This window comes from Lathamus discolor, chromosome 5, assembly GCF_037157495.1.
Source record: "Lathamus discolor isolate bLatDis1 chromosome 5, bLatDis1.hap1, whole genome shotgun sequence".
Lineage (NCBI taxonomy): Eukaryota > Metazoa > Chordata > Aves > Psittaciformes > Psittacidae > Lathamus > Lathamus discolor.
Genome location: NC_088888.1, coordinates 12,870,270 through 12,887,966, shown reverse-complemented (window position 1 = coordinate 12,887,966; position 17,697 = coordinate 12,870,270). Strand labels below are relative to the sequence as shown.

The following is a 17,697-nucleotide window of genomic DNA, read 5'->3' as shown; positions in this document are numbered from 1 at the left end:
CGATAAATAAACAGGCAAAATCAGAAGCGCTGGTAGGATGTGGGCGGGTGAATAAATGAGCTTTGATGCTAATGTCAGTCAATGCCAATTCCTATCCTTTGAAGCAAGTGTGATAAACACAGCTGCCAGAAGTGTGAGCTGAAATTGCTCTAATTAAATTAAAATTTCCCTGGAATGAAAGCAGCTGAGCAGCTCGCTTTGTTCCCTTTTGAGATGGACTAATTCAGAGAATAGTGACTTTCCAATTTCCATGACCAGGTAAGGAGGATAAGGTTTGTTAAACGTAGAAGCACCTGAGTACACACAAAGCCATTGCATAAAATTCAGTATTCATATTCCTTTTATTGTATTTGCTGCTCAGTATTTGTATGTTAACTTAGAATCTCAGATCTTCAAGGGGGAATTATCTGTACTAGCACTAAACACTTTCTCACAGTAATATAGGGAGATTTTAGAAAACCCTCATGTTTGTCTCTTAACTTTACTACTTTGAAGCAGTAACAGACAGACAAGGGTGTTTCAGTGGTTATGAGCTATTTAATTGCTGATTGTGGACTGGGAATGAGAATACAAACTAGAAGTTACTGCAATGACAGGCATCAAGGGAGAAAAGAAACTGAAGGCAGATTTTCTCTGCATAAGCCCCCATTTTTGGTCTCTTGTTTCAAAAGCGACCTTGCTCCTTTTTGTAGTTGGACTGAAAGATCTCTTGCTCCAAGCCTTGCAGTTTTACCTTGCAAGTGGAACTTTGACTGGCCTCTGATCTGGATGGCTACTACTTTTGGGGAGAGGTGAAAATGAAGCAAGGTGATAAATTATTTCAGTACTATTTACAAACTTATTTTTTTGATGACCACTACTTTCTGAAGCAATCTAATTAGTTACAGAGAACAGCATATCCAGAAGTAAGTCGCTGAGATGTATATATGTATATGTTTCATTTGTGAGTGCTGTTGATTTCAATGTTGCCCCAGAGTCATAGGTAACAGGTTCTGGTGTGAGGCATCCCTGACCATGGCAGAAGGTTGGAACGGAATGATCTTAAGGTGCTTTCAAACCGAAAGTATTCTATGATTCTATAACATGAGAGGTCTGTGTCGGAATTTAATGCTATAAAATGAAAATATGAACTGCTGTATCTCTAGATTTTTTATAAAAAACTAGTTTATTAATTTATAAATATACCTTCTATCAGTGCCATCTATCAGTCCCAAAAGGTGTTAATTATGTCCTTTCCAACCCTAACTATTCTATGATTCTGTATCAAATTGGTCTGAGGAAGAGAAATTCCCTTAGTTACAGCATCCCTTCCACCCGAAAGCACTAGATGGCACTGGAAGACAGGAGCTGTGGAGTGGCAACACAGGTACTTTAAATTTCTGGTGGGTCGTGTGCTTCAGTGGAGGATCACTGAAGCATAAATTATATTTATATGATATATAAATGATATATGAAGATGTATTTTGTGAAAAAAAACTAGGAAGTTCCACAGGAATTACAGAATCTATATTACATGACTCAGTAGTTGCTTGAGCCTATAGAAGAAATCGGCACAATTAGAAATGAGGTGGCAGAACATGATATAAAGCAACAAGGCCTGGCAGCAAAGTCCCTCTGCAGCCAGATGGGCTGGAGCTTCTCCTCTAACGCTTGCTTATGCTGCTTTGTAGAAGAGAAACCTCCTATAAAGTTCATGTGCTCTTTCCTATTCACCACTGCGCTCCCCGAGCGTGTCCCTAGTGCCGGACTTGACAGAGTTAAAAGCATCAACTCCACAGCACTTCATGCTCTGATCCTACCCCTGTCTGACCAAACGCAAACTCTTGTGCTGATACAGGAGACATGCCGCTAGCGTTTAGGATGAGGTCTGAGCCAGAACTCAAGATTAAAGCAAGCCTTTAATAAAAACCATGCCCAGGGAACCCTAGAGGAAGAATGAGGAGGAAGGGAGGGGGCTGGTTTCTGACTCAAGGCTGCAGGCTCTGACTTTCAAACTACCGATAGCCTGACCCATCAGTGTTTCATGTGCTTCAGAGTGACTTTCACAGGGCGAATTACCCTTGTAATGGTACGAAAGTGTAACAGTTTGGCTTGTAAAAGGGATCACTGCAGATTATCCAGTGTTTTATTCTAGTTTTTAAAGTTGTACTTTTATCCCAACAGCAAAAGCAAGTGCTCAAAGGTGAGGAAACCACGTCTCTGAGTAACAACACAACCACATTTCAGCCCATTCTGTGCACTAATGAGGCACAGGTCCTTTGGGACAAAATGGTATGCAGTCATGTAATTAAAAGCTAAAGCATGTGCACAGGATGGCGCAGTTACAGCCATAGCAGGGTTTTCCTAGAACTTCAGCACTGCATTTACCCACCCAGATATAATAGTGTTTTGTATGTGTAATTTTACATACAATATTAACATTTCTTTTTAAGATCAAGGTTGCCCTGGCTGCTGGAGCCATGGTGAGGCTGAGGAGCCAAGCTGGGCTGCCACTGTGCCGCCCTCCTTCCACCATGCTCCCTGTTCCACTGTGGTGCCGCAGATCCTCTGTGGCCACCTCAAGCTACAGGATGGCTGCTGAGTGAGCCATGTTGAGTTTACTTAATTCTTCCAGGTAAAAAGCCCACATCTTTTCCCCTGGTAGCATTACGCTCATCCCACTTTTCCATACTGTAACTTTCTCACACTGAAGAGAATCATTTCAACCCCAGATACGACTTTTCCTCTGTTTAGATCTCTTTGAAACTATGTGTTTAGGCTGCCGTTCTTTGGTGAGGTTTAGACCACCTCCGGAGCTCCCTGGTACAGAGCCCAGGGATGGACCCTGCCCGGGACAACCCCTCAGAGCCCTGCGGCCGCGCCACGCTCAAGATGGCGGCAGTCAGGAGCTGCTCGCCGCACTCAAGATGGCGCCTCTGCCCGCCTCACGCTCCCCGCCCTCCCGGCAGTGACTTCCGGAGGGAGAGGGCGTCCGTCCCATGGTAACTGCGCCACGGTGGAGACGCCGCCGTCGCGGGGGCTGCTCGCTTCCTGCCGCCACCCGGGCCACAACAACGGGCAGCCGCCTCCGGGGCCGCGCCGTCGGCAGCAGTGGTCAGGTACGCACCGCCGGGCGGGACAGCGGCTTTCCACGCCCGCCTCAGGTCGTGAGGTGAGAGGAGCCCGCCGGGGCGGGCGGGCCCCGCGGGGCGGTCTCTCCGCGCTGCCGCCGCGGAGGTGTGCGGCCCCCGCGGCGGGAGGGCGGTACCGGCCGCGTCAGCCGCAGCCGGCTCCAGCGAGCAGCCGGGCCCCTCAGCACCGCGGGCTGCTCCCCCGCCTCTCCTCCGCCGGGCTCACGCCGGGACGGCTCCTCGCCGCCTGCAGCGCCACAGGGCAGGCGGGCCCCCGCTCTCCTGCGCTTTGGAGCAGGTCGGGGGAGGAGGTGGCTGTGGCACAGGAGAGAAATCCCCTCGTCCCGGGTAGCGCTGCCGAGGGTGCGGACCCGCGGGCTACCGGCGTCTTCTCCGCGGTGGAGAGATGAGCTCTCGCTGGGGCGGAGAGGTGCGGCCGGTCACGGTGCCTCTCAGCCGCTGGGCAGCCGGCGGTGCCCTTGTGTCCTCTGAGCTTTGTTTTAAAACATTATGTAAAATATGTAAAAAAATAATTATTTACCTCCAGTTCTGGGTTTTGCGTTTATTTCAGTGGGAGCTGGGGCCTTTTTTTGTTTGTTTCTTGAAAAAGGTGTTCAGATACTCAACTTTTCTAGTTCTGAATCATGACCAGCCTTTCCTTGGCTTTTGGTCTTTGTTCAGGCATACACTGCTTGTAGTTGCCTAGTTTAATTGGTAAGAGCAAAGATTGTGAGAACGTAAGGTTCACAGGCAGTCGTGGCACCCTTTGTCCCAACAAATTAAGATATGGTTAACTGCTGACTTCTGTCTGCGCAACCAGTACTCTGGTAGCTGCTGAAGCCTTGCTTCCAGTGGTGATGGCAAACACTGGAGGTGCATTGGTGAGACCCTTAAGGCACAGGTATGTCCAGAGGCATGGATGTGATGAGTAGTGTACAAACCTTTAGTTTCTGGATTCAGTGCAAATAACCAGTTACCGTGTTTCTAGTGGTGGCATCTGCAGCCTTTGAAGCCAGTTGTACCTGCTTCCAGACCCCATGTGAAGGATAGCTCACTTGGTGGTCTCTTCCTATCCTTTTCCCAGTAGAAGAGGAGAAGATATTAGAAGTTTAGTTGAAAACACTTCTGTGAGGAAGTAGGGCACTCCATCTGTGTTCTCAGCTTCTGGACAAGAGTGAAAAATAGGGTTTTGCAGAATGCTTGGTGTTTCACGTTGTATGTCAGCAAATGAAAGCCAGGTCTTTTCAAGGGAGGGATGAAAACCTATAGTTACTCAAAGTGTCTCTCTAGTGTACGCATGCTTTAAATGAACAAAAGCGGTCTGATCAGAATTGCAAGCAGCTTGTTATAGACTGTCTAAACCTGTAACTTAGGATAAGGCATCCAGATTGTCAGTGGGCTTACAAACGTACTCAGCTTTAGAAGTGTTGTCTGGTGGAAGTGCATGGGAATAAAGGTGCAAGATAGCAGCTGGGACAGGTAAAGACTGGGAAGAAGATGGGATTTCTTGATGGGGCAAAGGGTAAGAGTCTGAAGCGAGCAGCCTGCAGTGATGGATGTGGAAGAGATATAGTGTGAAACATACAAGGGGGTGTGAAAACATTTGTAGTGGGGAAATGTGTACTAGGAAAATATAAATACTTAAAACATGGGCTTTTATAGACTCTTGTGGCAAATATCTATGTTTGTAATCACTAAATTGTTGACTCAAACAGCAATGCTTATAAACATTCACAGTATGTTACAATGTTTATAATGTTGACAAGTTCTATTTATTTTACTATGAATGTAAAATCAATTACTTGTGCTTTTTCAGTTTTTCAGTAGCTCCCAGAAACTGTAGCTAGTATTGGGATGCTCCTGTGCTGAATGTACAAGTAAACTGGGATATAACAGAGGCAGACAAACATCCAGGGTCTTTTTTTTTTTTGCATAAGTAGTGATCTTTAAATGTTGATCTTGCAGTAACAAAACACAACAGCCTTTGACACTAGTATTCTAGTGTTCAGACATAGAATGGTTGAACTACACCATGATTGTAGTACGAGATATTTTTGAAGTCCTTAAATAGAAAGGAAAATCAAATTCTGCAGAAAGATTTATTTCCTCCTTTACAGTGAAGTGAGTAATATCCTGTAGTAATATAATAGCCTGGGTTGAGGACACAGCTAGTTACTGTGAGATTAGAAGCTTAAATGTGTACGTCAGTTAAAAGCAGATGGATGTTGAAATTGGGACTGGATAGTTTAGTGGTGCAAAATCTGGAAGACTCTTAGGGTTTGAGACTTTGTAGCATAACTTGAGATGGAGGGATTTGTGCCCCTTTGGGAGGGCATTGTCTATATGTAGGGAATAAATGGAAGCCCCAGTCATTGTGATTTTTTTTTTTAATTATTTTTTTATTTTTTACCCTGCTTTTGAACTCATTGTAGCAGAGTTAAGGTTGTTGCAATACATAGGGCAGCAGCGGTGACTGACTGCCTTCATGGAACCTGGGAGAGAACAGTGTTGGTGCCTGGGCTTTCCTGCGTATAGAGCAGCACCTTCGCTTCAGTTTGAAGCCTTCTTCTCTTGCTTAGTAATGTGTGAGAGTTACGTCTTCAGGATAAAGCTTGTTCTCCATTTTTCAGCAGACAAGCTTACAACACTGCTGAGAACGGAGGGGTTTCCCTCTTCAAATTATTTCTTTCTCACTTCTTTCCAAATCTGCTACCACTGCAGATTCCAGCTCTGTTGGAGAATGCCATGTGAAACTATTTTTGACTGATTGGAGAATTACTGTAGCAGGAACAAAAGACATTGATGGGGTAGAGCAGTCCTAAGGGCCTTTGAGAAGAAAGAGATGGAATTCAGATTAGTAGCCTCCAAAAAAAATCTTGCCGTAGAAGAGGTGAAAAATAAGACTATAAAAGAACAAAGGTAAAAGAACATGTGAAAACACTTAGTTCTCATAATGTTACCCTTTCCCATGAGGAGGCTTTCTGAATGGCTTTCATAGTAATGTTTCTCATATGTTGACCATAGATTTGAGCAATAAGCTTTACTTTTCCTCTAAGCCTTTAACAGAGATGATTGATTTACTGGCTTGGATAGAAGTATAGAATTACTTTCAAACTTTGAAATCTGTAATAAGCACCTCAAATAATTAGCAAGCCTACAACTATCTCTCTTGAAAGTGATCAATGGCATTCATTTGCTTTGGCTATTTTCTTGTTCAGCGGCCATATGGTATTTCTGAGTTTAGTGTGACTTCCTGTGAACGGTTTTTACAAAGTCATCTGGGCTTTGGTGTGAAGTGCAGCAAAAATTAAACAGTATTGGAAGGTGTGAAAGTGTTCTTATATTAAAAGGAAAAAAAAAAAGCAGGTTGCTTTTCTGCCCTAAGAAAGCAGGTTGCTTTCATTTTGGTGTAAGCGTAGGCTGTAGCCTCTAAATCATACATTCAGTGAGGCTAATGCTAGACTAGTCAAAATCTGTAACTATCACTTGTCTGACCCTGAAGTTATTTAATGCAAATAACTATTAACAGATGAGTGTTTTGTTGAAAGCAAAATACTTTTTAGCTTTACTGTACAAACGAGATCCCTGTTACAGTAACTTACCCTTTTAAGTGGATCTCTTCTCGAGGTGTGATACACCAATGCTGCTGTTGCATGTGGCTTGGCTTTAATAGAACAGCCACATGAGCTTTCCATATGAATTCTGATTTTTGAGGCTTGTAGTAGTCAAAAAAGTGATTTCCCCTCTCCCGCACGTAATTTTTGGAACAGCAAATCCAATAAGTCAAGAGCTTTTGAGGAATGGTCTGGGCAGCAAAGAACACAGTCCAGCTGAGTTGGTGAAAGCTCCAATAACAGTGAGGATTCCTTGGCTGGGAAACCCGGAGTGGTGTGTGAAGCAGTTTTATAAATGTGAAAGGTGTTTTGGTTGTTTTTTTGTTTGTTGGATGGAAATGAGTATAGGAGCATTTGTAGCCTGTCCCTGGGAGGGGAAAACCTGGTGCTGAGGTAGGGAACTGGGGGACTTGTGGTATGGAGACAGCTTAAGGCATATAGCCCACAGTGAGAGGTACAGGTAGCCTCATGTGGGACTTGGTAAAGTGACATGCTGATTGTCCTTAGTGGTGCAGAACCTGGAGTGGTGGTCACAGGATGCTCAGCTTACAGAAGCTGTGAATTAAACACACTTCTGCACTCCCTGGTTTTGTTCCTACCCGCCATCTTTATCCTATGTGGGAGAGGTGAAAAACTTGCTTTCTGGTGGGTTGGTATAGTCAGCATATGACTTGAAATAACGTTAGCGTTCTGTACTCAAGTCTCTGAAGAATGATCTTGCTGTGTATCTTACTTGGTAGCACTGTTGTTTTTGTAGAAACAGACAAATTCAGCATGATAAAAAAACTTGTACTCTCTGTGCTATAACTCATGCTATAGAGCACAAATTGATAAAAATTATTAATTTAAGCCATAACTATTCGCAGTTGGATACTGTGTTTGAGTCTTGTATTGTCTCTCTTTGTTAATGAACTTGACATGCAGATAAAATGGGAAGTGCTTTAATAGGAGCAAATGTTTGCCTTGGCATCTGAAAACAGTTTATTTTTCCTGGGTGAAGCTTGCATGCTCAGCAGTATTGCTTTCTTGTGCAGAGCCGTACTGTTTAGAAGTTAAACTGTTGTTATTCCTGGATTGTCCAGAATCTCTGCCTCCCCTAGAGCTTTAATTCCTTATCTTCTGCCTTTATTTAACCAAGGTTGGTCAAGGGCTGTAAACAGCCTTGGTTTAGACTTCCTGGTATTTCTCTATGCCATTGCCATCCTTGCATGTCGGAGCAATCCCAGGCACAGCTACAGGTTGGGCAAAGAAGAGATTCAGAGCGGCCCTGCAGAGAAGGACTTGGGGGTGCTGGTCAATGAGAAAATGAACATGAGCCGGCTTCAGTGTGCGCTCGCAGCCCAGAAAGCCAACCGTATCCTGGGCTGCATCAAAAGGAGCGTGACCAGCAGGTCGAAGGAGGTGATCCTGCCCCTCTACTCTCCTCTTGTGAGACCTCACCTGGAGTATTGTGTGCAGTTCTGGTGTCCTCAACATAAAAAGGACATGGAACTGTTGGAACAAGACCAGAGGAGGGCCCTGAGGATGATCAGGGGACTGGAGCACCTCCCGTATGAAGATAGGCTGAGAAAGTTGGGGCTGTTCAGCCTGGAGAAGAGAAGGCTGCGTGGGGACCTCATAGCAGCCTTCCAGTATCTGAAGGGGGCCTATAGGGATGCTGGGGAGGGACTCTTCATCAGGGACTGTAGTGACAGGACAAGGGGTAACAGGTTAAAACTTAAACAGGGGAAGTTTAGATTGGATATAAGGAGGAAATTCTTTCCTGTTAGGGTGGTGAGGCACTGGAATGGGTTGCCCAGGGAAGCTGTTACTGCACCATCCCTGGCAGTGTTCAAGGCCATGTTGGATGAAGCCTTGGTGACATGGTTTAGTGTGAGGTGTCCCTGCCCATGGCAGGGGGTTGGAACTAGATGATCTTAAGGTCCTTTCCAACCCTAACTATCCTATGATTCTATGGCTAACTTAAGAAATTGTTTTTTTTCAAGGCAAATCTCTTTAAGGCTTCTTTACAATGACATATTTAATTGCATGTGTAACAGAAGGATTTTTCTATGTTTTAGCTTAGGGAAGATGCATTTGCCATTGGCATGTGTTCAGGCTGCCTTTCGTGATTAAACATTTATACACAGGATGGACCATCAGTAGTGAGGTTTGAGAAGACACATTTTGTAAACACAAAATCCATTCTACCTGGAATGCAAGTGGAATGATACAGCTCAGATTACCCTTGTGCTTCAGGGTAGTGCTGGAATTAAAGCTGGGGGATTGGGAGCCCGATTCCTTTTATGTGCAAGGCCTCATTTGTGATCTTCAGAGTTTTGAACTTTCCTATTAGTTGTAATAAGCACACGGTAGGTGCTTGATACCTAGAGACTTGGACTGAAGGTTCTTCTAGGCTTGATGTGAACTTAAAAGCCTTTCTGAGGAATTTTCTGCCTTTTCTGTTTGCTGAAAGTAAACAGAAAGGTTTAGTATGCTCCGTAACAGAGCAGAGAGGATCCATTTCTAAAGGTAAAAGTACCAAATATTGAAACACCCTTGTTGGGCAGCAGTTGTTGAAGTTGCATAAAACACTGGGTGATGTGGAGATATCTTTTTGTTGGAGGAAGGAAGAGGGGGATTTTGAGAACTAAGTAACTAATGAAAGATTGCTGCAGTTATGATGTTTTGGGCTTAGAAAATTCCAGAGTGCTGTGCCACAGAGTTTGAATATGTAAGTAAGCTAAAATACTTTCTTTAATACGTATGCTGTTCAAAATAATTCTATAAAGCTGAAGGGAATTTTTGCCTCTTGGAATAAACTTTACCCTAGTCTTAAACATATGTTCTCACTTATTGTTGATAGCTTCTTTAATACCATAAAAAAACTGGAGTAGGTATTGCAAGAATTCAGTAACTTAATCTGATCCCTTTGAAGTTAAATCATGTGAAATGTATGTCATGCTGGTACCTTTATAAAAACATAATGGAATTAAACCCCAAATCATTATTAAAACTAAAAATAAGATCATTAACATAGTTTAGAACTCACTTCTGAGACAATAAAGTCTAATATCCTGAATAGTGCTAGAAATTTTTGGGGCATGAATTAGTCGTCTTTGCCAGTGAAACTTTACAAAATGAGTAAGATTTGTATCAAGGGGCTTGGAGTGTAATATTTGTAAATGTGTCATTGGGTAATAATGTTTATACATAAAGACAGCTGAAGAAAGCAGTGTTGTGATTGACTGTGAACCGTAACTGGCTTTTTCTTACCATGTAGCTGCTGAACTGCTGCATCAGTAAAGTTTTCCTCTGCTTCATCTGATGTCAAGTAAAGCTAGTTTAAGATCTGCTGCAAACTCAGTGCTTTGGCAACTTGTTCTCTGTTAAAACCTGGTAGAGATGGCGTTAGTGGGAAAACAATTACTTGCTTTGTAAGTGGTGCTGTTGAGTTATGACTAAGTATATTGATTTGCCTTGGCCAACACAAACTCCAGACAGATTTATTTTCTTTCCATGGCCTTTCCATGAGAGGGTCACATGGCTGTTTGTTATTGCCTTGGATATGGTTGAGTTCTACAACCCAAACAGCTTTCTGGGGTAATGGAGAGGTTTTAATATGATTTCTTTTGCAAATAGATTTTGATCACTGATGTGTGATGGTGGATGGATTAGGGAAGGCTTATCCCTCTCTTCTTATCTTTTCAAAATCTTTGCAGAGCTCTAACTGATCTTTGCCATGGATTTATCAGTAACATATACAATAAAGAAGTTACTGACTTTCAGAAGTATATGAATTTCTATTTATTTACTATCTAGGCAGGAGAAACTAGCATCTGTTTGCTTGTGCCAAACATGTCTTTGTTTTTTCTTAAATTGACATCTTTTCCTCTAACCCCAAAGCCAATTTGAATAATGTTTAGAGTTCCTTGCTGCATTTAGAACTTAGGCTGCTAAATCTGTCAAACCCACAAACTGGAACTGTAATAATGGGATTAGGAGACACTGAGGCTTCTTCCTGCTTTTAAAGTCCAACAGTAAGTAGCAGAGCTCTCTCTTGTCTACTTGACCTTTCAGTATTTCCCTCCCATTGCAGGAAAGGGTCTGGTGGTCACTGCCTTAGTATCAGAGGTTCCAAGTTAGGTAAGCTGGTAACAGTGGGTCTGAATGATATCCCAAAGTGATTAGACTGTGTTGCTCTTCAGGGCTTAATGCCAGCTCTTTTGTCAACCCTGTTAAGAGGATGTTCTGTGATATCTTATTTTCTTTTACTGGAAACTTGTATTCATGTTTGTGTTTTCTGCATCGTGTTACGACTCTAAGCAGAATGACTGGGGCAGAGTAGGGAACAGCAATGCAGTAAGTGATTGAACAAAGCAAATATTTGGTAGTTCTCAGTAAGATGGAGTTATCTTTTATGTGTGAGTTGCTTCTGGGTCATCTTCTATCAATATATTATTTAGTGTAGTAAAACATGGACCAAACCAAGCGCTTGTGGTTATCACATGGAGAACAGCAGGTGGGGGTGGTGGGAACTGCTGCAGCAACTTTGCTTCACAGCTTAGTTTCCTTTCTCAGTTACCTTCTTTTGGTGGACATAGACTTGCATATACCAGCTTCCTGAGAGACTGTCTATAATTAATGGTATCAAGTAGTTTTAGTTAGATGCACCTGCCACATGCAGCAGCTGTGCTCATACTGTGGGTAATGCTCTAGATGAGGGTGATGGCACTTGTTGGGATATAGGAATCAGAACTTAATACTACAGCATTGCAAACCCAGTAACAGGGGCTTGCTTTCTGCTTATGAGTTCATGGCATAAGACTACACAAAGTGCTATGCCAGCAGAAAACTACTTGCTTAGGCTAGCTTCCCAAGTTTACCAAACCGGGCTATTGAATGTGAGTGTTCAGGAAATCAGGGTGCAGACAATTAATGAAAGAGCTGCGTGGTGAAAATACTGGAAGAAATAATTTGGTTGCAACCTTCTGGGACAAGATTTGGATAAACCTTTTCTGGGGAAAATAGTTCACATTCCTGGCTTCACGCTTTGATTAAAGAATGGCTTTCTTTCTGTAAATTTGGTTAAGATTTACACTGAAACAAACTTATGTCACTGAGACAAAGTTATGTTAAACAACTGTAGAATAAAGATTAAAAGGCAAATATGGTTAAGTAGTAGCAATGCAGGATACAAAGGTGTTATACTGTACAGCAAGCTGTTCACATTAGTGTGTTTCTGTCTCAAGAGGTTTTTCTACAGGGCCAGCCCTTCCTCTCTCTCTTCATGCGCATTTGAAACTAAAAGCATCGTTTTTATGCCTACTACAATTAAGATTTTGTACTTCTAGAAGAGTTTATATATGGTGATAAGAAGAGTAAGGGGTTGGCTTGCTACTGAGTAAAGAAATGTAACACAGTGCCAAGAAAACTGTTTAGTGGACTTTTTGCTTCAGATTTATCTTTACTGCGGGATAAGCTGCAATTATAACTGACCCCAGAAGAAGAAGTGTAGGGACTTTCTTTAGATAAGGAAAATAATGAAGAACACTTACAAAAGTGCTAATTTGAGAAGCAGGTTATTTTGCTTCACCTGGTTCCTTGTCTCAGAACTGTTATCAGTTTTTGTGTAAACAGATAAAGCTCTTAAAAGAGGGGAAGAAGCCAAACCAGTAACTGTGTCAAAGGGGGCAGGTGGAAAAGAACCACTAGAGAACTGAAGACCACGTGCAAAAACACTGCAACCAATACAGACTATTTGTAAGCTATTCAAGTAGAAAGGTGTTAAATAAACATAAATATGGGTTTTCTTAAAATGAAATTCACAACCAGTCAAATCTCCTTTCATAACATGATATCCAGTCTTAGTTGGAAGAAATAAATAGGTTCCTAGTTTAATGAGCTATTATAATGACTTTGCCTGTATGAAAAGCAAGGAATTATTCCTTTAAACACCATAAAGTTGGTGAAAAAACCTTAAATACTTTTGTGACTCGCTGTCAGATTAGAGGATGCCTGGTCTGAATGGACTCCCCAGGGTTCTGTCACTTATTCTGACATAAGTGAAAGGTTAAGGCTGTGCAAAATTAGCAGCAAATGGTACCAGGATAGGAATTGCTTCAAGTACGTTGAGAGAGAGTCCAGAGGAAAGTGATTATTTTATTCATAGAAAGATTTAGAACTGTTTGCCTTAAAGAGCAGAAGATTACAGGGAGAAAGAAGAGTTGACTTCAGGTGAGATAAGAGAGAAGAGAGTTTTTAGCTCTAGCCACTCTGACAGAATCACTGGTAACTTGCTTAAATTGCAACAAAGATGGTGTAAATAGGCACTGGATTAAAACTGTGAACCACTGGAACAGATTGCTTGGGAAGACAGTGATATTTCCATTTTTAGAATGCCGTACGAGGCACAGATTAACTGTGTCTAGACTGTGCTTTTCTCCTGAAGTCCTTAGAGGCAGTATTAGCTGATTTATGGAGCTCCTTTCCAACCATTAGAATATTAGAAAATCCTAGAAGGGTTTGTAGAAAGCAGGGGCATACAAATTAAAAAGGTATCAAAGTGGTTAATAGCATTGGGCCTATGTTAATCACCTTCTCATTTTGTGCTAATGAGTCTTGCTATCAGCATTGCACATCTGTACTCATTTCCACTCCCTGCTCATCAAAGGGAAGTAATATTGCAGTGGAGAAGGGAGAAATACCATTACATACCTTCTGGCTCATTTTCATTTCATGACTGTAAATATCTTCCAGTTGATACATATCGAGTGTATACTGGTGGCTATGAATCCAGAATCATCTTTCTTTCACAGCTTCATCTAAATTGCTTTGGGGACAAGGGAGAAATTGGGTTCTTCAACACCATGGTAAATTTCAGATCAGATTCTGACATTTGAGACTGCTTTGCTCATGGCTCCAAGTTAGAATGAAGATATCAAACATTCCCGCATTAGCAGACACCAGCCTTTCTCTTGCATGCTCTTAAACCTGGCGATTAAGATGCATGAGGAAGAGGCTGGTAGCAGGAATTTGCGCCTGGAAGGCGGAACTGCCAGCATCTGAATCTTAGATACGATGTTGAATTAATGATTTGCTGAAGGGCCTGTTGAATTCCTGGCCTTCTTTTCCACATGCAGAATGTAATGCTGTAAGGAGTAATTTTTGTCTTTAGCTACAGAGATGAAAATTCTCAGATATGTATCTTTCTGCATTAAAATTACTATGTAAGCCCAAGGTTTAAATTTGTGGACTTTTAGGTTGTGTTGGACTTCTTGTACAGTATCTTCAGGTTAAAGAACAACCATTTAAAATTTTGGCAGGTTAAAAATACTGATCACAGTAGAATTTACTGTCATATTTTCCCTGGTCTGTGTATATGGAAAATGCAGCCTCTTATTTTCTTCTTTTGCCTTTTTTTTTTTTTTTCTTCCCCACTACTACTGAAGATAGCTCCTTCCCTAAAGATTTCGGATGGCTGGTGTAGTTGTTTGGCTCTGCTTGTGATTTATAAGAGTTCAGAAAGCTTGGAGAGATTGAATTCTATTAGAATCCCAATTCAGTTTACTATGTAGTGTCTCTAAATGAGACTTCATCAGTGTAAACTGATTTGGCTTTTAGCATTGTTACAGCAACACAACTAGCCGATGTATTTCTGTTTTAAGTTCCTTAAGAGGCTGGGGGCCACACTACTATGATGTTGTTCTGGTCCCACAAACCAGCAGTGTTGAAGTGTGAAAGGGTTTGGGGTATCTTTAGGGCAATGAAATACCTTTTATAAACTGGTAGCATCAGCCTGAAATCCCTGCAGACTTCTTCCTGCAGGTGTGGGTTTGAAGTGAGGCCTCCACTGACGTCTGCATTGAAATTTATTATTCCAGTGTCACCCCACAGGGTTTATAGTTCTTTCAGTGAATTCTTGGTTAAAGAACTGGCTTAATTTTTGAGAAGGTTATGTTGCATTCTCGTTTCCACAGCATAAGTTGCCATGGATATGTCAGGTTCTTAATGTTTGTTTACAGAGGAATGAGGTAGAGAAGGGTTCATACTAGCTATGTTCAAATGAATGTTCTGCATCTAAATGATGCTGTACTCATTGGGAGTTGACTGGCCAGTGGATGGAAATTCTGCTTTCAAAATGGATTAAGGTCACTTAGGAATGAATTAATGCAGAGATGTTCATGTGTATATCTTTATACTAGCTTGTTGGTTGTTCAGGTTGCTGTTGTTTTCCTCCTCTGCATTAAAATGACCCTGCTGATTTTGTGTGCCCTACAGTACTTTGGAGTCCTGTCAATCAGCATTCAAATAAGTAGACAACGTACATGCATTATTGCAGCGCCCAGGAATTGAGGAATGCAGCACTGCCACTGCAAAACCTGCTACATTTCATGCCTCTTCATGAAGCAAGGAAATATCCTTGACTTCTCATGAGCTGGGAAGGGAGGATAGTGAATTTTAGCTGGCTAAGAGCTGTTATAACCAGGAAATTAAACCATAAAACTTATGCATGCATCGACAGAATGCCCAGGAGAGATTACTTACATGAAAACAACACCTGAAGTATGTTTCTGTCAGTTCTCTGCCTTCTGAACCGTCTGCTTTGCTCCTTTCTAACTACTCATTTACTTCTCTTCCAAACTAAGGATTACAAAGATGAATATGTTTATGTAACCTCTCAAATCTTGATTCAGATATATGGACTGCTGACTTTCAAGCTCATGTGAACTATCTGCACAACACACCTGACTCTGCTGTTAAGTAACCACTAGAAAAAGGATACAACTAAAGCAAGAAGTCAAACATTAACTTACTCTTTTCCCAGGGCACATTGGAAGAAGCATGAGCATGCATGTTTGACAGCTGAAGAAAATGAACTCTATCTGTCTTATTCTAAACTGTGCAGTCCTAATGGACAAGGCAAACAACTGCTGCAGGACACATGGTTAGTTTTTTTTTTTTGTCAAATAAGCCAAAAGTCAAGAGGCAACATAATGGAAAAGAATGAAAAGGTGAATATCCTCATGTGGAAAGAGAAAGATGAGTACGAAGGAAAATGCCTGTTAAAAGAAGGAGCTCCATAAAAGATAGAGGAGCACTTTTAATGGGGCAAAAGTAACAATTAGCAGTTTTCTTGGTAAAACTAAGCCTTATGTACATGCTGAGATCAACTTACTTCTAGAACTCCACAGCCACAATGGCTCTGTCCCCTCCCACTTCATAATCAAAGGCAGGCTTCTTGAGCAGGGAAGAGACTTCTTTCTCAATGATCTTCTTTCTGAACATTTTGTGTAGCATGGTGCTGTGAACCAGTCACTTCCCATGCTAGCTCTACTGCCAAACTTGTTTTAAAGTTCTCACATGTAAAGTTTATTAAAGGTATTTTGACGAAAGTGTGATAGTCTTATGCCTTGTGTTTCACAAACCTGAAATGTCTCTACAAAAGGCTATGGCTAATACTTCTATATTTAGTATATAATGTGTTACAAACTATGCCTATGAGCTTTTTCATTGCTTTGCTAGATGTAGTACAAAATATCTTGAATGATTCATGGAAGATAAATACCACTTAGCAGCCACCACTGGTAAACATCTTGATTTTCCATTCAGAATCTGAAACACACATCCTGTACTTGCTGAACCTGTTCAGTTTAGTTGGGTGGTTCTTTGTAGCCAAACATCCAGTCATGAGTGTGTTACGGAGGGAACCTTTATCTTGCAGAACAGTGAGGCAAGCTTTAGTCTTTGACATAAGTTCAGCGTCTTTGGGAAGAAAGCGGGCATGGATTTAAAGAGGCTAATGTCACAGGTCTGGGATTAAATGGAGTTGTGAGAATAGTTACTGGAATTGCTGGGAAACACGTATTTCTAGCTTTGGGTTTTGAGGCCTGAGATGGCTCCTCTTGCTGGCTCTAAAGTAGTCCATATACCACAAATTGAGCAGGATGGTATAAATGCCGCTGGTCAGGGATGAATGCCTTTTGCAGTCCGTGCTTATTTCATTATACCAGGGGTTTTCCTAACAATACCAAACTGCTTCTCTGCTGGTGATCACCAGAGACCAAAAGCTCTGGGGTTGGACTGTATTTATGGTAGTTCAAACCTACTTTCCAAGTAGATTTCTAGGTAATAGCCACTTTGTTTCCTCTACTTGGAAATTCTGCTGTAGGCAGAAAAGTCACTTGGGTTGGTGACAGGGAAAGGCAGCCCAAAGCGCTATATGCATCTGCTAGATTACCTCATTTTCCATCAATCCTCTTGGCCTGACTCAATAGCTAGCTTCCAGGACTGACATTAAGATCCTAAATATTCATGGAGCAATCCCTATTAAATGTTTTTTGATTAACCCTTAATACACAAGGAGAAATTGCCTCAATGTTAGAGTGTTGGGAGGGGAAAGGGGCATGTGGACAACACACCTCAGAATGTTGTTCCCTTGTTCCAAAAGCCCTTATTCAAGGGATTGCTCCTCGTGAGTGTGTTAATATTGAGCGGCCGCCTTGTTCTTAAGCTTGTTCTATGAGCCATAAAAATTGGTCTTAATATTCTAATTTATGAAACTTTTAATTTTTCAGTATTGTTGTTTCTCCATAATCCGTTTTCAATGTGATTATTTTCATTTCAGAGAGGAAAGAATGTGTATTACTGTTTAGTAGGTTCACTTATGAAGAGTTTGTCTCAAACCATAGGTTAGATTTGAAACTTAGAAGTTCTCCTTGTGTGCAGATGGGATGTGGGAGTCGTCTGAGAGCTCACAATTTGCACTTCTATGCTGCTTTGTGCAAACAGCACATGATAAAGGGAATTTCTTTCTAGTGTTGTTGCAGAGCTTTGTTATTCTTGATCTCTGGGGGTATTGCTTGTTTGATCCGCATGCTCTTTATTAATCTCCTGTGCTGGATGTCTAGGATGAATTAAGATGTGTAGGTAGGCTCAGTTTAGTAAGTGAAGGCATTCTTGTCTTTGTAATATCAAAAGAGGACCTCTTTGCT

At 41.8% G+C, this 17,697-nt stretch overlaps 1 protein-coding gene across 4 annotated transcripts in view; it reads left to right on the top strand.

Annotated features, from left to right (window-relative positions):
* The first annotated feature begins 239 nt into the window (after window positions 1-239).
* DISP1 (dispatched RND transporter family member 1) overlaps window positions 240-17,697 on the top strand; it is a 91,525-nt gene continuing 74,067 nt past the window's right edge. For 2 of the 4 annotated variants that reach the window (XM_065679801.1, XM_065679800.1), the window contains exon 1: window positions 240-258. In XM_065679801.1, coding sequence (XP_065535873.1) covers window positions 251-258 — 8 coding nt within the window. In that variant the 5' untranslated portion in view covers window positions 240-250. Of the gene's footprint in view, window positions 259-2,979; window positions 3,099-3,132; window positions 3,152-17,697 lie in introns of those variants that run through there. The other 2 variants (XM_065679802.1, XM_065679805.1) reach the window with 2 other exon arrangements.